The sequence below is a fragment of the Adiantum capillus-veneris genome, chromosome 27 (genome assembly GCF_014529385.1).
Source record: "Adiantum capillus-veneris isolate H3 chromosome 27, ASM1452938v2, whole genome shotgun sequence".
NCBI classification, from domain to species: Eukaryota; Viridiplantae; Streptophyta; class Polypodiopsida; order Polypodiales; family Pteridaceae; genus Adiantum; species Adiantum capillus-veneris.
The window spans coordinates 137,388,670-137,412,695 of NC_140957.1; the positions used below are offsets into that span (position 1 = coordinate 137,388,670).

Below are 24,026 nucleotides of genomic sequence, written 5' to 3' on the forward strand. Positions count from 1 at the left end.
CACTGTCGTATACCCTCTGATTCCTGTCCAAAAACAGTAAATTCAGCCCGCTGTATTTACTGGTTTTTGCCCTGTTTTCAGCCCCAAACAGTCCCCTAACTGTCCTTTGCCAGTGGGGCACGATTCCCAATGATCTTGGCGTCCGTATGGCTGAAAAACAGTCAAATTACAGCGCATACACAGCGCTGATTTTGCACCTGTACGGTGAGGTTATGACCCTCACCAGTGCCTGCTTTGGAGTAGCAGTTAGCTACCCCTGTTCCTGCTCAAGGAGGCTCTTGCCTCAGCACAAAAGCATGAACCCACACAACTGTACATCAGTCAAATGAGTAGCCCTCTTGTGGGGCATCACATAACTGCACGTAGGGGAGAGAGAGAGCAGTATGTAGCGTGCGGGGCATCACTCCCGTCACCATACTGTACATAGAGGGAAAGGAAGCACTCCATAGCTCTTAACCTGTGACAGGTTCTCAATGAAGCATCCTCCCAGCATAAATCGAGCGCCCTCTCTTCTACCCTTGACCTGTAATGCATCTGTGAACAAATAGATGCAAAAAGGAGAAGATTTCCATGGCTGCCAAAACCTGCGTATCGCTGAAAACGCAGCAAAACAGCCCTGTAAACACGCATCTGATGCCTTCCAATGCTGAAAATGAGCTCCTTGGCCCTAGGCAAAGTCATGGGAAGCTCAAAAATGGAGAGAAATGGCTGAAAATCCAAGTTAACAGCCTCCAAAACTGCTCCAGAAAGTCAGTTACGGGTTCTGTTCTCCCAGACTTGGTAAATTGACCACAAAGTGCCACTTGGCACTCATACATGCAATTTCCCCGCATTGGGCTTCCTGCTTAAAAATCTCTCAACTTGTGCATCAGTTGACTTTGCAGCAGAGTACTAAAATGTTCCCTTGGTCATACCGAAGGTAATGACGCGAACACATTTCACAGCCCAAAATAGCAGTTCCCTAATTTTTAGGAGATGCTTCCGTCGGGCTCTCGCTGGTCTTCTGACCATCTATCCTCATTGGGACCGCATCCAAAAGTGCAATGTGGCCCAACTGTCGGATACTTTCTGTTGGTGATCCCACCTTGACTTTATGCCTTTATTGAGTTCACTTCCTAGTATCCACCAACTTGCTAAGTGCGACGGGGGGGACCTGTATGATCTTGCTCTGAGCCTAGACATCCTCTTACTGTACGAATTCCAGTGCCGACCAACTTCCCGTCTGCGGGTGAAACTATCGTTCACATTGGCCATACAATGTCCGACCATTTGCAACTTCAAAAAGAGGGTCTCAAAAATGAAACAAAAATCATTGGAAAGAAACCAACAACTAAGGTTAGCAGTTGCCACGTCCTCGTGACATACCCCCCTCTTGAAATCGCAAACGTCCTCGATTGCATACCATAAATACATGCCATAGATGATCTTGTGTGGTAAGCACCCTTTTATCATCGCATGTATCCGCAAGAAAGACTGTCAAAACATATGTACAAATGACTTAATGAGACCTTCATACTTTTGTCAAACTGTACACTGCTGTTGCACTGAATCGATGAGTACATTTGATGTGCTAGCTCTATCATTACCCCTCCTTTGCAAACATTGGGTTGGGGCATACGTAGGCTGTAACCCAAAGGCGTCAAGGTAAAGCTGCAATACATTTGGTGACTCTGACAGTTCATGCTCTTCTATCCACTTTGCATCCATAGGTAGATAGTTATTGAACTTCACCATAGCATCTTACAACCTGTCCCTTAACTTTTACGTGTTGCAAAAGGCTCTTGCCTCTGCAAACGAACATAATTCCACAACCTGACGTACCACCCACGACCAAGCAAGCTCAAATTTCAAGATGATTTACCAATGCGTCACAGAATCCAAGCAATCGCCTCAGAGAATCGGCAAGCAGCATGTCACTTGGCAGACCCACGTCACTCCCGTAGAAGATCAAGTGGCCAATCTACCACCGTGAGACCTCTCCCTATCTCATCTTGGTTCATACTTGCAAACCCTAAAAACGCAGCAGAAAATCAGCCCTAATTTGACCACTTTTTAGCAGGGCGTACATGAGGAATTTCTTGTTTGTCCTGTGAAGAGGAACCCTCTTCCATAGTTCCCTTCCCCTTGTCGGCCATAGTGTAATCCGCGTGTTCTTGCACTGTGTGTCTTTACCCTCAACTATCCAGGCTCACTCTTTGAGGAAAAAGTGATTGATGTCCCGGCAACGGAACCATGAAACCGGCCCGTAGGGCGGTAGGCGTTGGCTTTCACCCGAAATTCTTTACTTTAAACACACACACAGAGCACTTTGCAAAGAGAACCTGCGACGGGAGTTAACACTTGAATACACACACGGCTCGGAAGCTAGAATGCTCCGAGCAGACGCCGACAACCTGTAGGCCCCAAAATTGGCGCCCCTTTCGGTATTTCTTTATTCTTTAGGAGGGTAAATTACAAGGTAAGGTCCTGGGAATCCTTCACGTGTATCCACCTAGATACCATTTGATTTGGCCAAATTTCGGCAGCATAACAGCCCCAAAACTTGCGCGAAACCAATTCCCCTGCTGGAACTCGCTTGCACTGTCGTATAATCTCTGATTCCTGTCCAAAAACAGTAAATTCAGCCCGCTGTATTTACTGGTTTTTGCCCTGTTTTCAGCCCCAAACAGTCCCCTAACTGTCCTTTGCCAGTGGGGCACGATTCCCAATGATCCTGGCGTCCGTATGGCTGAAAAACAGTCAAATTACAGCGCATACACAACGCTGATTTTGCACCTGTACGGTGAGGTTATGACCCTCACCAGTGCCTGCTTTGGAGCAGCAGTTAGCTACCCCTGTTCCTGCTCAAGGAGGCTCTTGCCTCAGCACAAAAGCATGAACCCACACAACTGTACATCAGTCAAATGAGTAGCCCTCTTGTGGGGCATCACATAACTGCACGTAGGGGAGAAAGAGAGCAGTATGTAGCGTGCGGGGCATCACTCCCGTCACCATACTGTACATAGAGGGAAAGGAAGCACTCCATAGCTCTTAACCTGTGACAGGTTCTCAATGAAGCATCCTCCCAGCATAAATCGAGCGCCCTCTCTTCTACCCTTGACCTGTAATGCATCTGTGAACAAATAGATGCAAAAAGGAGAAGATTTCCATGGCTGCCAAAACCTGCGTATCGCTGAAAACGCAGCAAAACAGCCCTGTAAACACGCATCTGATGCCTTCCAATGCTGAAAATGAGCTCCTTGGCCCTAGGCAAAGTCATGGGAAGCTAAAAAATGGAGAGAAATGGCTGAAAATCCAAGTTAACAGCCTCCAAAACTGCTCCAGAAAGTCAGTTACGGGTTCTGTTCTCCCAGACTTGGTAAATTGACCACAAAGTGCCACTTGGCACTCATACATGCAATTTCCCCGCATTGGGCTTCCTGCTTAAAAATCTCTCAACTTGTGCATCAGTTGACTTTGCAGCAGAGTACTAAAATGTTCCCTTGGTCATACCGAAGGTAATGACGCGAACACATTTCACAGCCCAAAATAGCAGTTCCCTAATTTTTAGGAGATGCTTCCGTCGGGCCTCGCTGGTCTTCTGACCATCTATCCTCATTGGGACCGCATCCAAAAGTGCAATGTGGCCCAACTGTCGGATACTTTCTGTTGGTGATCCCACCTTGACTTTATGCCTTTATTGAGTTCACTTCCTAGTATCCACCAACTTGCTAAGTGCGACGGGGGGGACCTGTATGATCTTGCTCTGAGCCTAGACATCCTCTTACTGTACGAATTCCAGTGCCGACCAACTTCCCGTCTGCGGGTGAAACTATCGTTCACATTGGCCATACAATGTCCGACCATTTGCAACTTCAAAAAGAGGGTCTCAAAAATGAAACAAAAATCATTGGAAAGAAACCAACAACTAAGGTTAGCAGTTGCCACGTCCTCGTGACACCGGGAGCGTGCGAGCACGCTGAAAATCGCTGGACAGCAGCGTTTTCTTCACCTTGCAATTGCGTTTATGGGTGGACAGCAGCCACATGGCTTCACAAAGGATGAAGTTACCTCCTGCTAGGGCCCAGGACACCATCCGATGTTGGTCCGTGCAGTCTCACAACGACTGCTGTAGTACACAGTATCTTCGACATCGGCTTGATCATCTACGGGCGTACGATCCTTGGGAGATCCATTCATTCCAGCCATCATTCGGCGGTTGCGCACTCTAGAGGGGATGGTGACTTGTGGTTTTGTCACGTGACACATCCAACCCTATGTGTCCATGGACAAGCTACAGCATGACCAGGGTTCAGTTCAATCAAGTCAGTCTAGGATAGAAAGTGATATGGCACTTTTGTGAGTCTGTTCGTAGACCGCGCATGACCAGTCACTTAGATTAGATGCATATCCTACGGTTGTACACAGCATGACCATCAGATTCCAGTCATATCCCATCAATAGCATTTTTACAGTGCATAGACATATTTTTGACATTTTTCACTTATTATTTTCAAGTGACTTTTGTTGGAAAGTAGGTAGGGCAATTTTGCTAAGTTTGTATATAAGCAAACCTAGCGCTAGCACTTTCTGGCAGAAGAGGCAGCAGGAGCACTTGCTCAACAGGCAACTTCTCAGCAGAACCCCTAGATGCCCTAGCGTTTTTACATCCCAGCAGAAGGCTAGCGTTTTGGACCAGATCAACCAGCGTTTTTGCTTTGACAACAGCCTGGCGATAGCAAGAAGCAGTAGACTCCCCAGCGTTAGCAGATTCTCCACCGCAAGACCATTCTCAGCCCTAGCGTTTTTGCATCTGCAAGACACTTTAGCGTTTTTGCAGATCTTCGCGACGGAATCCCCACAAGCATCAGCGTTTTCAGTTTTCAGCATTTAGAACCTGCAGAAGAACCCCCAAACCCTCGCAGATCTCACCTTCCCGCAGCAGTTCCTCGCCACACGGTCAGATCCATCGAAGTTTGCAGATTCAGCTCGGAAACGCAGATTTCAGCATCTGCGTTTCTTTATCTGCTGGAACCTGACTCTATGTCGTTGTATCGTCGTCATCGACATAGAGTCAGTTTCCAGCAGATAAAGATTTGCAGATTTCAGCCCGTCTCGTCGTCATCCTCATCGTCGTCGACATTGTCGGCAAGTCCAAGCATTGTAGAGACTTGTGCAATCATAAGTAGGCCGCTCTCGCCATAGAGAGTGGGGCCTTCGGAGGAGGGTTTGACAACATTCTGGTGTCGTATTCTTCTCTCTCTATCTCTCAGTCTCAGCACCTTCATTCACAGTGTCTTCACTTTGTTTGTGTCCATTGCACTCTCTCACTAAAGGAACGGAAGGCTCTTCCTTCTGTAAGTAAAAGGAACCCTTGAGCACAGTTCGGAGCACTCATCTTGAGCAAAGTTCAACATTCACTTCCGCTCCACCTAACATTGGCATCAGAGCTTTGGCAGTGTTTTGTATCACTAAAGGAAAGAACCACATATTTTTTTTTGCTTGTTGAGGTCACTCGTAACCCAAGACAACTTGGGCGTGTCGATTCCTAATCGTGTTTTTGAAGAGTGACAGGAAACCCAAGAAAGAAGGGCTTGTCCAGCCTCCCCTTGTGCCTCTTTTCACTCATTGAGAGCGGACCGTGCACTTAGCGGCTGGCCAATCGACGTGAGGTGGGAAAAAACAACCTTGGTGTAAGCGCAAGGCCACTAAGGGGTGCGTCCACAGAAAAGAGCAGAACTCGGGTGAAGAGAAGATCCTTCTCTAACACAGATGCAAGTGAAAGAAGAACCTTAAGAACCTCAAGACCCGCAAGAACCTCAAGAACTCAAGACCCCCCAAGAACCCAAGTTCCTTGTGAACTTAAGAACCCAAGACCACAAGAACCCACATGAACCCACGACTTTAGTGGACGGTCATCACTCAAAGCAGAATGGATACTTCGCATGGAAGTGATGAGCATGAGGGTGGTGAAGAAGAATTTTTCCCACCAGGCGGTTTTTCTGACCCTCCCCCTTCCCCATCTACGCCAAGGATTGCACTAACTCCTATGGAGGAGTTGGAGCAGATATTTATGGAAAGAAAGTTAGAACGCGAAGAAAGAAAAGCAGAAAGAGAAGCAGAAAGAAAGGCCTACGAAGAAAGAAGGGCAGCCATAGATTGTGAATACGAAGAACGAATGGCAGCCATAGAGTGTGAGCACGAGCGCGAGAACAAAGAAAGAGAAGCAGAGTTTGATCCGAGAACAAAGAAAGCCAAGCAGCATTTGATAGCGCGAACAAAGCAAGTCAAGCAATGAACGACCGATACATGAAAGAGATGTTGTGACTCTTTTCTCAAATGTAGACACAGATGCAAGAGATTCGGGAAAGAGACTCTCTCAGTCTCTTCTTCTCCAAAGCATGACACATAGGATTTGCATGATGATTTGAATGACAATGATTTGCATGATGATTTGAATGATAATGATAAGCATGATGAGATGGATAACTCTCACAAGCATGATGATTTGCAGGAAGATTATGTGATTTCTCACGAGCATGATGATTTGTATGAACACGATGTGATTGTTTACAAGGAGGATGGTTTAGTTGATGCTTTTTCTAGCGAAGCTAACCTCGTTGCATTCGATTCGAATCGATCCCCCCCCCCCCCCCCCCCCCCCCCCCCAAGGCAGATTCGATCAAACACGAAGAACTGATCTTGGCCTCTCGAGCCTAGGTCCAAAGAACCCTCATAGGAAGTACTATGTGTTCGAATGATTAGTCAGCAGGCATTGTTCGAGTGTTTCATTCGTGATCTTTTCCTGTATTTTAGTCAGCGTCTTTATGTGATCCCTTTCCTAGGCATGACATATTGTACGTTGAGCACGTTTCACTCATGAATGAGCACGGATGTATGCGGATTATTCATGAAAAGCTGAAAAGTATGCATTCAAGGAAGTCACATTCCATGTCTCGTCCTTGGCACGACACAGTTGTAGAAAGAGCACATGAAAGTATGAGCACCAAGCATGGGCATTTCCGTTGTAAATTGCCACAGTTGATTGATTTAGATCAGCAAGACAAGATTCGATCTCATTGTTTGCGTGCGTGTGGTGAACGGTTTGACACTCTGTCTATTTGTTCATCTACATTGCATGCACAGTCTTTTAGGAAGACGAGATTTTCTCCACTCACTTTACATGGAATAGGTATGTTCATGTTTTTGTGTTGGAAGTGGTTTCAGGAATTTTCAGCCTTGGAGATTCTTGAAGAAGCTGGACCTACGTCCATAGACAAAGTTGAAGCATTGAAGGAGCTGCAGATGATTTTGTGTCGCTTTCGGCACGGCCCAAAGAAGCAAGCGTTGAAGACCTTTATGAAGTTCAAGTATCGCACGACCCACACCTCAGAGTGGGCCGGCGAAGAGTCCTTTCGAGGATTCCGGATGTTGTTGGCGATCTCCCGCGACGCCATACAGTTCGGTATCAGTACCTCACTTTGAAAAGGAGGGGATGTCACGTGACACATCCAACCCTATGTGTCCGTGGACAAGCTACATCATGACCAGGGTTTAGTTCAATCAAGTCAGTCTAGGATAGGAAGTGATCTGGCACTTTTGTGAGTCTGTTCCCAAACTGCGCACGACCAGTCACTTAGACTAGATGCAAATCCTCCGGTTGCACACAGCATGGCCATCAGATTCCAGTCATATCCCATCAGTAGCATTTTTACTGTGCTTAGATCTATTTTTGACATTTTTCACTTATTATTTTCAAGTGACTTTTGTTGGAAAGTAGGTAGGGCAATTTTGCTAAGTTTGTATATAAGCAAACCTAGCGCTAGCACTTTCTGGCAGAGGAGGCAGCAGGAGCACTCGCTCAACAGGCAACTTCTCAGCAGAACCCCCAAATGCCCTAGCGGTTTTGCATCCCAGCAGAAGGCTAGCGTTTTTGGACCAGATCAGCCAGCGTTTTTGCTTTGACAACAGCCTGGCGACAACAAGAAGTAGCAGACTCCCCAGCGTTAGCAGATTCTCCACCGCAAGACTGTTTTCAGCCCTAGCGTTTTTGCATCTGCAAGACACTTTAGCGTTTTTGCAGATCTTCGCGATGGAATCTCCACAAGCATCAGCGTTTTCAGTTTTCAGCATTTAAAACCCGCAGAAGAACCGCCAAACCCTCGCAGATCTCACCTTCCTACAGCAATTCCTCGCCGCACGGTTAGATTCATCGAAGTTTGCAGATTCAGCCTGGAAAACGCAGATTTCAGCATCTGCGTTTTCAGCACGTCGTCGTTGCATCGTCGTCATCCCCGTCGTCATCGACATAAAGTCAGTTTTCAGCAGATAAAGATTTGTAGATCTCAGCCCTTAGCATTTTCAGATTTCAGCCCGTCTCGTCGTCGTCCTCATCGTTGTCGACATTGTCGGCAAGTCCAAGCATTGTAGAGATTTGTGCAATCATAAGTAGACCGCTCTCACCATAGAGAGGGGGGCCTTCGGAGGAGGGTTTGACAACATTTTGGTGTCGTATTCTTCTCTCTCTATCTCTCAGTCTTAGCACCTTCATTCACAGTGTCTTCACTTTGTTTGTGTCCTTGCACTCTCTCACTAAAGGAACGGAAGGCTTTTCCTTCCGTAAGTAAAAGGAACCCTTGAGCACAGTTCGGAGCACTCATCTTGATCAAAGTTCAACATTCACTTCCGTTGTCACGAGGACGTGGCAGTTATTAACCATGTCACAAAGAAGTGGCAACTGCTAACCTTGGTTGTTGGTTTCTTTCCAATGGGGTTTATTTTATTTGTTTTGAGACCCTCTTTTTGAAGTAGCAAACGGTCGGACATTGTATGGCCAATGTGAACGGTAGATTCACCCGCAGACGGAAAGTGGTCGGCACTGGAATTCGTATGGTAAGAGGATGTCTAGGCTCAGAGCAAGATCATATAGTTCCCCCCGTCGCACTTAGTAAGTTGGTGGATACTAGGAAGTGAACTCAATTAAGGCGTAAAGTCAAGGTGGGACTACCAACAAAAAGTATCCGACAGTTGGGCCACATTGCACTTTTGGATGCGGTTCCAATGAGGATAGATGGTCAGAAGACCAGTGGGAGCCCAACGGAAGCATCTCCTAAAATTTAGGGAATTGCTATTTTGGGCCGTGAAATGTGTTCGCGTCATTACCTCCGGTATGACTAGGGGAACATTTTACAACTCTGCCGCGAAGTCAACTGACGCGTCGGTTGGGATATTTTTAAGCGGCAAACCCGAAACGGGAAAATGCTTGAAAATGCGCCAAGTGTCAGTTTTTCATGGACTTTCCTCCTATAGAAAAATAGGCGCTGATTTTTAAGTTGGGAGAGGCCTCATTTCAGTTTTTGTCACAGGTTAAGAGCTATGGAGTGCTTCCTTTCCCTCTCATGTACAGTGTGGTGCTAGGAGTGATGCCCTGCACACTACACACTGCTCTCTCTCCCCCCTACGTGCAGTTATGTGATGCCCCACAAGAGGGCTCCTCATTTGATTGATGTACAGTTGTGTGGGTTCATGCTTTTGTGCTGAGGCAAGAGCCTCCTTGAGCAGGAACAGGGGTAGCTAGCTGCTACTCCAAAGCAGGCACTGGTGAGGGTCATAACCTCACCATACAGGTGCAAAATCAGCGCTGTGTATGCGCTGTAATTTGACTGTTTTTCAGCCATACGGACGCCGGGACACTTGGGAATCGTGCCCCACTGGCAGAGGACAGTAGGGGGACTGTTTGGGGCTGAAAACAGGGTAAAAACCAGTAAATACAGCGTGCTGAATTTACTGTTTTTGGACAGGAATCAGAGGGTATATGCCAGTAGAAGCGAGTTCCAGCAGGGGAATTGGTTTCGCGCAAGTTTTGGGGTTGTTATACTGCCGAAATTTGGCCAAAACAGGCGGTATCTAGTGGGATACAGTCAAAGGATTCCTAGGACTCTTCTTTGTACTTTACCCTCCTAAGGAATAAAAAAATACCGAAAGGGGCGCCAATTTTGGGGCCTACAGGTTGTCGGCGTCTGCTCGGAGCATTCTAGCTTCCGAGCCGTGTGTGATTAAGTGTTAATTCCCGTTACAGGTCTCCTTTGCAAAGTGCTCTGTGTGTGTGTTTAAAGTAAAGAATTTTGGGTGAAAGCCAACGCCTACCGCCCTACGGGCCGGTTTCATCCGCTCCACCTAAGAGGTTTGCTATGGACAGTGGACACACCTATGCATTCATCAAAGGAGTTCACGCGAGATATGGCCATGCTCATGGCATATGGGATTCGGACATTCCTAAAGAAGACACCGCCATCTTGGGTGGACACACTTATTACTTGACCTTGATATGTCAGATCACTTGCTTACACAAGAGCATCTACATGGACTTAGGGAGAGGATCTTGGATCTCTTCTTGGACAAGTTCATTGCTTGGATCTACAGACCAGAGTGGGACTTCAGTGCTTTGGACTCTCTTGGAGAGTTTACCCGCAAGATGCGGGAGATCAGGCATCATTATGCGTCTACATCCGGAGTCACCCGGAGCTTGGCTTGGATGGTAGTGTAGTTGCTCTTCTACGCTCCTGATCATTTGGATTGCCACCTTCAGAATTACTTAGACACACCCTTAGTAACCTTACAACAGACTTATTCCTCGACCTGGGCAGTATGCCACTCCCAGCTCATTCACATTGAGAGCCACACCGAGTCGCGGTTTGGTGGCGTTGTTGGCGCGGATTCTGTTTTGGTTGACACCAGAGGAATGGAGGCAGGAGATACAAGCAAGACGACGCAGACAGATTGGTCTGGCCTTTTCCTCTTCTCAGAGGATATTCACAGGGCAGACTGCTCAGTCTGGCTTCCCTTCTTCATACAGGATGATTACGGTGTAGACAACTTGGTCTGATCACACCTCTTCTCAGAGGCCCTTCACAATGCAGACTGTTGAGTCTGCCTTTCCCCTCATCTTGGATTACTCTACCTACTGACAGGACACCATCTGGTGGTGGTCCGTGCGGTCTCTCGGTGACTGTTGCAGCTTACAGTAGCTTCTACAGTGCAGACTATTTAGTCTGGCTTTCCTTGTTTCGGAGGACGTTATGGCACAGATTGCTACATCTGGCCTTCCCGGAGTTTTCTTACACAGCTTAGCCACCTGACCACACTGGGTTACAGGTTCATGCATTGACAGGCTTCCGGTCATTCTCATGACGGTTCTTGGGCTTTCCCATTTTCTCCAGACGGTTTGACTACAGACACCACAGATCCTATTGGGCAGGATACTTGTAGGTCTATTGGCACTTCGTTCACGACAAGGAGTTGTTTTCACACTCAGTTCGAGACCTTCACGCAGTACCTTCACATTGCATTAGCAGAGTACAGCAGCTTGCTACACTGCTCACAACGGCATCTTTCCATGGAGATCTCTGGGAGTTTGGGACACCCAGACTGCTGTAGACATTGCAACAAACATCTTCATCATTTGCCTCACATCTTCGGCTTCATGCGGTTTGTTCAACATTAGGTGCTGAGAGGGGGTGTTAGATTTACACCGCTTCACACATGTCTAGGGCACTTCCTTGTACGGCTAGTGTCTCCGGGCTAGCCACCCATAGCATAGTTTGTACCTTGTCCGGTCGCCCAAGTTTGGGGCCGGCCGTCCACTTGAGTTGGGCGCCCACCTTGGGCACTCATATATATGGGGCGGGGGGGTTACACATTTCATACACACACACACATCTGATCATTGTACGGGTCTCTTGCTCTGGTAGTCAGTGGAGGGTTGATCGCCCTCTTTCCCATCTCTGGTGTTTTGTGTCTCTCTCTCTCTCCAACCTAAAAGGGGGTCAAACATCTTACTGCAGCTCGCACAGCTTTCTTGAGTGCGGTGAATTGACTCTCTTCTTCTTCTTCTTCATCTTCTCTCTCTCTCTCTCTCTCTCTCTCTCTCTCTCTCTCTCTCTCTCTCTCTCTCTCTCTCTCTCTCTCAATCATGGAAAGCGTCGAAGAAGTGCCAACGGCTTCCCCCACATGTAAGAAGGCGCATCCCTCGCCGGCCGCCCACAAAGCCTCTTTCATGTGGACAGGGAAAAGGATGTCGGAACGAAGAAAGAGATGGCATATGTAGGAGGATCACTTCGCTCGAGGAGAAAGCGGTCATCCAAGATTCCATCATCCGAAATCTACAAGCAAAAAGTGGGCAGCTCGAAGAAGGCAAAATTCAGCCATCCATGATGGAATAATTTATTACCATGATAGAAGAAATATGGGTTATCAAGGAAGGTGAGGAGAATAAGTCATGGGCCGCGGTCATCTCCGCAACACAAAAGAAAGTAGAGGAGGCCGAAAAATGGATTGAGGTTGCTAAGAAAGGGAAAGGTAAGGAAGCTCCTTGTACACCCACTCTTATTAACATGACCCTCGAAGAGGAACAAAGGAGGATCCGGGCTCTACATGTGAGGGTAACCGGCCTCAAGGACATAAACAACGTGGAAAAAGAGGTCACAAGCTTCACATCCATGATGGGGGTGGACAAGCCTTCACACACAAAGGTATGGAGAGTGGGCAAGAAGAGTGATGGCCTGGGAGATCTTCGAAAGGGAGAGCTCTCATACTACGCTTCCCCTCCTTGGAAGAGAAGAAGGAATTCTTGAGAAAGAGGCCTACTCTCAAGAAGACAAGTATTTTTCTCGGTGATGATCTCACTCTCTCACAGCTTGCGCATATGAGAGAGGTAATGCTAGAGATTACGGCGGCAAGGGAGAAGGGAAAGATGGCCTTTTACAGAGATGGTCAGGTGGAGATTGTAGAGCGGCGCTCTACATGACGGTGTGAGACCTATGAGACCACACTGAAGATGGCTACTTGGAATTGTAATGGATCTATGAGGTTGGACGTTGGTGCCTTTGAGGACAATTTCAGAGACAGGGACATTGTTTTCTTCTCAAAGACGCATTAGGCCCCCGGACAGCTTATGCCACATGTGGTGGGATACAGATGGGAGACAGCCCACAGGATTGTCGCGAGATCTGAGCATGGGAGTAGAGGTTCAGGAGGAGTAGCAGTGCTATTTAGGGAGGAGTTACAACCACTACCACATATTGTACGGAGAGATGATCATGCTAGATACATGTGGGTGAGGCTGAGAGCTGACACAGGCCGATTTCTATACATTGCCATATGTTACTCCCCCCCCCCCCAAGTACATCAGTATATGCTGCATCCAGAGGACAATCACCTTTCTCTATACTAGATGATGATATAAGGGAGTTTTCTAGGGATGGTAATATCATCCTCCTAGGGGACTTCAATGTCCGAACGGGCAACTCTCAGACAGTCTTCTACGACACTTCAGATGAGATGCTTAGAGAGCTGGATGTGGGTGAGTTGGGGCTTAATAGATGCTCACATGATAGAGAGCAGACAGAGTATGGGAGATACCTCACGGAGATGACGACTGCACATGGGTTAGCCATACTTAATGGCTTACAGCGATTTCTTGGAGCATCCGGTTTCACATGCTTTCAACACAGACATGGGGCCAGTACAGTGGACTATGTTATGGTATAACCGAGCTTTATTCCTTGTATTCAGGATTTCATAGTGGGAGCCAGATCAGTGGGCGTAGCAGTGGATCATGTACTTTTGACATTTTCTGTTTCACTTCAGTATAGTACAGCCCAGACATCAGGAGGTAGGTCACATACCCATTATACATTTACACCAGAGACTGACTCAGTTTATACAGAGGAGATCTATAGCCGTCTATGCACAGCTAGTCCTGGCCTCTTAGTGGAGGAGTGCACCACTTTACTGACTGAGACACTGCATGGTGCAGCATCAGAGGCATACCCACACACTCAGCAGGTTCGAAGGTTGTATTCTGGGAGCATGCCCCAAAATAGTTGGTATGATGAGGAGTGCAGAGAGATGAGAGCCCAGCTTCAGAGGTATCTTCTTTTAGGAGTCATCACTTACAGAAAATCTCGGATTGCTTCCGGATGCCTTGTGCGACGGAAGAAACGAGCTTACTTGGCCCAGATGGAGCGAGACTTGTATCAGCTGTTCTTGAGTAGAGACTCAAGAGAGGCATGGCGATTCTTTCATGAGCACTCCCCTCCCCTAGTGATTACTTCTCCTGATGTGTGGGGCCAGTATGCCTCATCGTTATATACGGTTCCTGGACAGGACCCCCTTCCAGATCCTACAGAGCCATGCCCACCTATCAGCACCTTCTTTACCACTGAGATGGTAAAGAGAGCCATTGACAGGATGAGGACCAACAGGGCATATGATCATGATGGTCTAGTAGCAGAGCGATTTAACATGCTAGAGATATGTTGGTAGAGGTTCTTGCAGTGTTGTTCAATCGTGCCATGTGTGAGGGATTACTTGAGACTTGGAGATTGTCTACTATTGTGCCTATCTTCAAAGCAGGTGATCCTACAGAGCGTGGGAATTGCCACACTATTATGGTTGGACACACATTGGCATTGTTGTATGCATCCATTCTTGAGCAGCAGTTGAGTTATTGGGCAGAGGGTGAGGGTGTACGAGCAAAGGGCCAGGCCGGTTTTAGGAGGGGTTTCTCCACTCTTGATCATATTCTGACACTCAGAGCCATCATTGAGGAGGGCATGTCACATGGGAGACGGATTTATTCCGCAGAGCATTTGACATGGTACCGAGAGCTCGATTGATGCGCAAACTGCAAGAGATGGGGGCGCCGATAGTGTTGATTTGGGGGATTATGGCTCTATATAGATAAGTGATGGGACATGTACGCACTCCGAAGGGGATATCTGATTTAGTTCACTCCACCATTGGGGTGAAACAAGGTTGCCCATTGTGTCCTACTCTATTTGGTATGTATGTTGATGAGGTGTCTGATTACATTGACAGAGAGGGTGATAGAGGTGCCCAACTGGGAGGGACGTGGATCCCATTGTTGTTATATGCTGATGATATTGTGTTGATCTCTGACTCACCAGAGGGTATGCAACGACAGTTGGATGCATTACACAAATTTGCAGAGGATAGTGGATTGTCTGTAAACCTTGGTAAAACCAAGGTTATGGTGTTTAACACCACACCACAGTGGATCAGTAGATCAGCACCGACTTTCACATATGGTCAAGAGATTGTAGAGTATACAGATGCATACGCTTACCTTGGGGTTGTCTTCATGGGGCCGAGGTTTTCTTTGGGGAGAGCAGCAGAGACTAGATTGACGAGAGCTTTTGCGGCCTTGGGAGGCTTGGAGAGGATGTGTTCGCAGATTCAGTTCCAGGAACCTCGGACAAAGTTATGGCTCTTTGATACCTTAGTAGCCTCAGCTATGTTGTATGGGGTGCAGACATGGGGACCTTCTGTAGGCTAGGATGGTTGGAGACGTATGGAGAGGCCCTTGGTATCTATGATCTCTCGACTGATCAAAGCCAAGGCCTCCGTACCCCACGCTACGAGTAGAGCTAGTTGCCCCTCCTATGGAGATTGAGGCGCTTACCAGAACAGTCTCCTTCGTGCATAGCTTGTGGGATACTACTAGAGACAGATATGCTAGACTGGCCCTTGAGTCTTCCAGACAATTAGCTCTTCAGGGGGACACTTCATGCTGGTATGCACAGATGACATCATGGTTTCAGACGCATGGTTTCACCATGGACAGGTTGCCCCCTTTCCAGTACTCTCTTCAGGCACCCTCGATGTCTCTTACACGGGTGGAGATTACTAGACTCATTCGTCAGGACCTGATCCAGTTGGACACCAGGAGGACATGGATAGAGCCGCCTCAGGAGTTGGGCACGAAGATGGCTTTCTATAGAGAGCATCTTCTCCACCTCACAGGCGATGGGTTTGTGATTCGACCCAACTACATGGACACACATATGTCTCATGGTTTGCGGTGTGCCATTGGTCAGATACGCACATTTTTACATCAGCTGGAGATTGAGACGGGTAGATTTAGAGGGATACCAGCAGACAGCAAGATATGCCGCTTATGCCAGTTAGAGCCAGAGACAGAGCTACATTACATATGTCATTGCACAGTGTACTATGAGATACGGGGCCGTTTCCATTGCTTATTTAGAGAGGGTTTCAGTCCTTTCTCTAGGGTCATGAGTTATGAGGATTAGAGATGTCTTGGGCTATGTCTACTTGAGTTACACAGACATAGAGACACTTTACTGGGGAGAGATAGAGAGAGACAGTCCTAGAGACAGATTACAGATTTCTTTTCACTAGATATGGGACAGCCATAGGAGCAGGCATCATTGCAGAGCTCGGCCCACACTCATTCTGCCACTACTGGCACTCTCATCGACCGAGCACTGGAGCTACAGAGATCCAGGCGGCCACGATTGAGGAGAGGGGCTACACAGCATCGACGGAGACTACAGCAGAGGATTCGAGCCATACTCTCTCGATATCCAGAGTGTAGATGAGGATGGATTCTAGTAGTAGTATCTAGTTCTTTTGTACCCAGACATGGTATTAGATTCACCATTTTGTAACAGATTGGTCTCATAGGTCATTTTGGCTTTTTGAAGACGTTAATATAACATTTCATTTCATTTCATCTCTCTCTCTCTCTCTCTCTCTCTCTCTCTCTCTCTCTCTCTAGTAGTAGTATCTAGTAGTATTAGATTCTAGTAGTAGTATCTAGTTCTTTTGTACCCAGACATGGTATTAGATTCACCATTTTGTAACAGATTGGTCTCATAGGTCATTTTGGCTTTTTGAAGACGTTAATATAACATTTCATTTCATTTCATCTCTCTCTCTCTCTCTCTCTCTCTCTCTCTCTCTCTCTCTCTCTCTCTCTCTCTCTCTCTCTCTCTCTCTCATGCTTCCGCACACGTGCACTCTCACAAGGACTTGGACTGAGTATCAGATTTGAGATCGGCTATGAGGGTTTCTCCACGATGGATAGGGAATTGTGGTGGAGATTGGCATCAGATCTTGCCTTTGGATATCCGTTTACACAGGTTCTTTGAACGGTTCAACAATGACGACGGCTATATGGTGGTTACTTCGCCGATTTTTCTCTGTTTTCAGCCTTCTAATGGTCAGAGTCCTTATCCTGTATGGACGCTCTGCACCACTCAAGTCTGTGCTGGAAGTGCACGAGCATGCTGAATTTTGCATTTCAGCCGCATTTTCAGCCCCTCGCAGGCATGTTTTCCGGCGGATAGTAGGCTGGATAGTCACCTCTTTGTCTCTCCTTCTGTTACCCTTTGACAGGATACTAGCTGGTGGTGGTCGGTGCGGTCTATCGGTGAGTCGTGATTGTGGCTGCTTACATGAACCTCAACTTTGGCTTGACCTTGCATTTGAGCATGTGATCTACAGGGACCTTACATCCAATCTGACATCGATGGGTGTGACTTCAGAGGGTGTATGACTTGTGGCTTGATTGATACATACTGTATGAGTGGATTTACGAGAGGCATGGCCGTGCTCACTGCATATGGGAACATCACCTTGACACCTTCATCACTGGTGGATAGAGACTGTCCATTCGACCTTACATGGTCATTGCCTTCGGAGGAGCATTCCCTTGGTCTTTTGGAGAAGATCTTGGATCTCTTCTATGACAAGTCCATTCCCAAGATTTGTAGATTGGAGTGTGAGTTGTGGCTTTAGTTCTCTGGACTCCTTTGGGAAGTGAAACTGCGAGATGTGAGAGATCTAGGATTTTGTGGCTATATCTGGAGCCGCCTTGAGATGGTCTCGTTGTGGCTCTGTTCGTCTTGTTGTGGCTCTTCTACTCTCTTGATGGGTAGAGGTTCTCTCATAGCTCATGGAGATTTAGAGCCACACCAAGATGCGGTTTCGTGATATTGTTGGCATGGATCGCCTTTGGTTGACACCAGAGGTTTGGAGGCAGGAGATACAAGCATATCAGCACAAACTGCTTAGTCTCTTCTCACAGGACGATTACGGTGCAGATAGCTTGGTTTGGCCACATTTTTATCTCGTCCAAGAGGTAGAAAATTCTCCCCATATTGTGTCATGAGCACAAGAGGAATCTCATCTCTATCAGAGCTACATATGGGTACAGCAACATCCCCAATGGTCTCACAACTCTATAAGATACAAGAGGTGGGAAGCTTTCCTCATACTGTGTCATCACCACAGCTAAAGGAATCTCATCTCTATTAGAACTATCTATATAGGGGATAGTGGCCGTATAACATCCAATCTTGTCGATGAAGATTTGTGGTCACTCATCTGAACAAAAGAGGAAACCACAACCCGAAGTCGCCAGGCACCTGATCCACAAAACTCAAAGGTCAGACTGAGAAATCTACACCAGAAAAGTCCAAACAAGTAAAGCCAGTCTCAACAGTCTGCCCCTGTAGAAGCTACCGTTCATTCATCTGAACAAGAGGAAACCACAACCCAAAGTTGCCAGGCACCTGATCCACAAAACTCCAAGGTCAGACTGAGAAATCTACACCAGAAAAGCCCAAACAAGTAAAGCCAGATTCAACAGTCTGCCCTATAGAAGCTACTGTATGCTGCAACAGCCACGGATAGACCGTGCAAACAACCATCTGATGGTATCTTGTCAATAGGTAGAGTCCTCCAAGATATAGAGGGGTATGTGTTGGGAAAATCTGAGAGATTGAAAAATAGTCTTGGTATTTGATTTGTACATTTTATGGATTTTGGGATCACACCTCAATGGTGATTGGCATATTTTGTGTATTTTATCTTGAGAAGTGTGCTCTTGAGATGTTTATTTTAATAGGAGGTTTTTCTTTGGGGGAAGAGAGAGAGAGAGAGAGAGAGAGAGAGAGAGAGAGAGAGAGAGAGAGAGAGAGAGCATCTCCCTGTTTGCTCATTTAATGAGAGTATTGGATGATGATTGTGTATCATTGCAGGTAGGAATGGTGCTGAATGAGTCATTGCGCCTTTATCCACCAGGTTCTTTGATAATAAGGGAAACAAAGAAAAAGATGATACTAGGAAGTCTCTCAATACCCGCAAACACACTGTTGATGATACCAATAATCAGTTTGCAATGTGACCCAAAATACTGGGGAAAAGATGCATCGGACTTCAATCCACAGCGCTTTGTAGATGGGGTGGGAAGTGCATGTGAGACACCATCAGCCTTCCTTCCCTTCTCCATGGGCCCACGAAATTGCTTGGGACAGAACTTTGCCATGGTTGAGGCAAGAGCGATCCTTGCCATGATGCTTGAGAGGTTTAGGTTCTCTTTGTCACCAGGTTACAGCCATTGCCCAACCACTATCCTGACCTTGCAACCTCAACATGGGATGCAAATCATCTTTGAAAAACTGAAGCAAAGCTAAACCTCATTATCAGTTTTCATGCAATAGGCAGCCCATGGATTATGATAGCTTCCTTTTTTGAAACGTAAGCACATAGGTAGTGACTTCAGTTCTTACCCAGGAAAAGCTTTGTACGTGAAGAATAGCTCTGTTTATAGGTGGGACTGTGTACTTGAATCTTCTCCTTGACAATTTGATGTTTGCTTGAGCCAAAGTGCCCCTTAGGCTTGGCACCATACACATTTGCCCCTTACAAAACCACCTAGTCTGATCGGTGCTTTGACCATGTGGAACTTCATCCACCATTTAATTTCTTTATGATTTTCACCATGAAGTAACCCACCAATCTTCTTTACTATTTTAATTAAAAATCTATGGTTTACATGAGGCACCATTTGTTCTGAAGGAAAGTTAAGTAACTAAGAAACACACTCGTCACCACATCTCCTTGCAATCAAATTTATCCTTTGGTACGACTAAAGCTTGTTATCAGCTTTCTTTTCTCGTCATTTTTGTTGAAAGTAGTGAATGGTAGCGAGAGATCGAATCATCACAAGTTTACTTCTCTCAACTTGCTCCTCCGCTCGATGTGTAGTACTAGAGAATGCTCCTCTACCCTTACTCCGAGAGCTCCTATGTGTCATCCCTTACTTTTGCACATTATTTGTGAGCACCACCATCAAGACATAATGACTAATTTTAAACGCATTCTGATCTCTCAGTAATTTCTTATTTTGGTGTGCTTTACCCAATCAATACGATGGAATGATGAACAGGTTGAATGGCGTTGGTTTCATGCCTAAAGCCATCTTCTCTTCACCTTTACTCTTCAATTTGCAATGACACCAATTTGCCTTGTGAGGTAAAATTCATCCAAGACTACAACCTTATGTAGACAACCCTTCAACATAATTTCATAGACTAGAGTATGTTCTAGTGTGGTGCCAAAAACTCCATTGGCACCATAGCCAGGTTAATACTATCATTGTAATGTTTTACTAATGCTATTAGAAAACCATCCTTTTGCAACCTGTGGATCTCTTCTGCTTGATCGTAAACTCACTGGTTTGAATACTTGTACCCTAGTGCCCACATTTATCCTACAATCTGCTATGGGTAAATGAAAGTGAGATTGTATTCCTTGCAATTGCTAAAGCATGCTGATCGCATATCAAGCTAGTGGTGAAACACCCGAATTAGTCAAAAAGTGCATAGAGCCAAACAAACTCAACAATAGCTAGTACTTGAGAAAAAAAATCACTTAGTACCTATGGCCTTCATGCCAAATAGGCAAGGCACACAAGTGCCATTCTTCATAATATTATCAAACTCAAATATCATTGCAACCAACCAATTTTTTGAATTTTGTGATTCATAAAATGACAAAGGCTCTTCCTCATCATACATACTAGATACATCTAAAACATAACAATTTGATGCATAAGAAGCACGTTGAGAACGTAATGAGTAGATTAGACAAATGCAATCGATTTACTGTCACCCAAGATTTGCATCAATTGTTTTGTCATACCTCTAGCCTACTCATTGTCATCTCTATCCTCATCGGTTACATCTTGAAAATCTGCAAAAGAAAATTGATGATCTTTGGTCATTTGAAACCTTTATAGGTTGGAAATTCATCAGGACTTACATTTGTACTCCCACCATTAGACAAATGCAACAACATATCATATACTTTGTGAGCTCATCTCTGTTTCCTTGGTACATGCTAACAAGAGCTTAGCCACATCTTCCACAAAAACAATATCTCGACTAATCAAGCTATGCTCGTTTGTGGATGATATTGCTTTCTAGATTGTAGCCAACAAAAATAGATTCCATAGCCTTATTATCCATGCTTTTCGTGTTGTTGCGTAAGCACCAAAGTCTAAGCCAAGCAACCAAATATACACAAGTTACCAATAGATGGCTTCTTGCCATGCCGAAGCCTCCTATGGAGTGATTGACTGATGACTTAGTGGGACACTTGTTTAGTACATACTACAACACACACGACAACCTCATGCCAAAATGCATGTGGAAAACCCATGATGTTCCTCTTAGTAGCACCATTTTGTTGAGAGGTATATGGCATTGTACATTGGTGTTTTGTCCCATGGCTTGCTAGAAATGCATTGTATTATTTAGACATATAGTCCTCCCCTCGATCAGAACAAAGATGTCCACAATACAATCGAATACATTTTTAGACATGAACATACATTACTTGAAGCACATAAACACTTAGGACTTTACCTTGAGTGGATAGACCCATGCATGCCTAGAATAATCATCAATACGTTAATTTATGCAACTCAAGTGAATGCCCAATGTGATCCCATCATTTGACATGGTACTAGGCCTTGCTAATTCTTTGGGGGAGGGGATTACTTAAGGACCCCTAGGTAGTCTATAGGTGGAACCTAGATCCCATTGTTTAATCATCTAATACATTCCTATGGTTTATTGGTTTGAGCATCTCTCTCTCTCTCTCTCTCTCTCTCTCTCTCAACAATAAGGTGCGTTGAATTATATTAGAGAGAAAATAAGATATTACAAGCGAGGTAGGCAAGGAGGCCTACAAGGATAATTACATCAAAGGAGCAATGTACTGTTACTGTCGTACGACACAAAAAACATCCCTGGCTTATGATCGTAGATACAAAGATAAAAAGTTCATCCAGCATTGGGGAAGACATTGAGGGTAGGAGGAGGGAGAATGTTGCAGGAAGCTAGCCTCACAATCGCTAAAGTTGAAGATGCAGACAGATTCCTTGACCGACTTCATTATGTGGTTCAAGAAGTGCATGATCTCCTAGACATTCTCTCTCTCTCTCTCTCTCTCTCTCTCTCTCTCTCTCTCTCTCTTTTTATGCTTTTGCATCATTGACTTTGACGAGAGATTGACTGAGAAAGGATTTGTGAAAAGAAAACCAAAGCGACAACATTTTGAAATGCTTGGGAAGTTGTCTCCAACGTTGATGGCTTTTGACCCGAGGTGTAGTAGTTCTTGCACGGGTTTGAAATGCTCAGCGTGTTCTGTTGGTGAGTCAGAGACGCAGGTGCAAGAGGTTCTCCATCAAGCGGTATTTCCTGTAGAAATTTAAAACGCCAGGCTCAATGGGAGCTCCATTGGGAGTACTTTTTCATAGTGTTTTGAGCAAGTGAAAATGGGACTCCTTTAATAGTTTGCAGAGCGTTTCAAGATGCAGGGGGAAAGTGAGGCCCTTGCAATACACGCTGCTTGATAGGGGAGGCCCCTAAAAAAAGAATAAAAATCAATTTGGTGCTCTCTGGCGAGCATTTTGAAACGTGGTCCTGATGACGGATCCTCCATGTCAAAAATTCTTTTTCCCTCTCTCTCTCTCTCTCTCTCCCTCATGTGATGGCACCCCCATGCTCAAATTCCAGCAACAAACTATACGGAGATATCTATGCTCATTGGAAATTGATCATGAGTCTATGGTTTATTCGCAAAGGCTTATGCGACATTGCCAATGGCTCTGAGACATGATCTATGAGGGCCAACAACAAGAGTCTTCAGGATGACGAGTATCTTAAAGCATGCATTGATTGGCATGTGAGTAATACGACGAAAATGTCGGCCATTGCTGAGGCTCATACAAAGGAGATCTTCCACTATACAGACTTTGAAAACTGCCTGTGAAGTGTGGTCAAAGCTCAAAGAATTTTTAATCAAGACTCTACAATGTGAGTGGTCAACCTTCTTGGAAAATTATTTACTATCACAATGTGAGTGGTCAACCTTCTTGGAAAATTATTTACTATCAAGTTTAAAGCTTGGTCTTCTATGCAAAGGTGATCCATAATCAACTCTCGGCTATGAAAAGTGCATTGACTAATAACTTAGTTAATTGCCTTGGTACTTACAAAGTTTTTCAAGGAGTACGACATGGTGGTAAGGGCATCACACTTGCAAATCATGAAGAAAAAGCTGAAATTTGCTCTTTTCTTATTGATGAGGAAGCTGTCTTAATCTCCCAAGGCAAGGTTCTCACTTTGGGAAAATATGGAGAGACACTTGCTGCTTTGGAAACTAAAAAGGAGTCCAAGAGCCATTGTTATAATTGTGGAAAGAGTGGCATTTTGTCTTGGGATTGCAAATTTAAAGGCAAAGGATAGAGCTAAGGAAAGGACCAAAGAAAAGACAAGCTTAATGAGGACATCAGTGGCAATAATTCTACAAAGGACTCAACGGAGTCTGCTGGCGTGGCACAAACTACATGTGCAATAGCTCCAACTTCCTAGTTTGGACGTGGTCTTCGCTGCACACTTTAGCAAGAGAGAGGCATGTAAGCAATATCAATAGAGAGGGGCAATAAGAACTCCCACTACTTGTTTTGGACCCATGTGCTTGAGTTTAAGGAATCGGTGTTTGAACCTATGTGCCAGAGTTCAGAGCATATTGCATCCAACATGACATATACAAAACACCATGGATGTGCACACACTCCATTCTAGTTGGCCGGATTATGGGCAGGGCATGTTCCAAAGTACATTATCTTGAAAAGCTTGGACATGTTCATGATTCATGAATGGTATTCTTGGATATAGAGTGGCCTTAAGTTCAACTTCCTATGAGATAACTGGTGCCCAAGATGGCATTCTTTTCGGGGACACAACGGTTGGTTTTAAATCCAAGGTGTATCCAGTATGCGAACTGGTCTTGGGGTGACCATGGTAGCTTCTTCATCGATTTGTTGTTCCTACATATGTCCACTGTGAGTTGCAAGGAGGGTGTTG

The 24,026-nt window shown here is 45.7% G+C and overlaps 1 protein-coding gene across 1 annotated transcript in view; it reads left to right on the plus strand.

The window, feature by feature from the left end:
* LOC147422816 (cytochrome P450 709B2-like) overlaps window positions 1-19,653 on the plus strand; it is a 33,719-nt gene extending 14,066 nt beyond the window's left edge. The window contains exon 5 of the mRNA XM_086502793.1: window positions 18,849-19,653. Within this exon, the coding sequence (XP_086358919.1) occupies window positions 18,849-19,283 (435 nt within the window). The 3' untranslated portion in view covers window positions 19,284-19,653. The remainder of the gene's footprint in view (window positions 1-18,848) is intronic.
* Window positions 19,654-24,026: the final 4,373 nt, after the last annotated feature.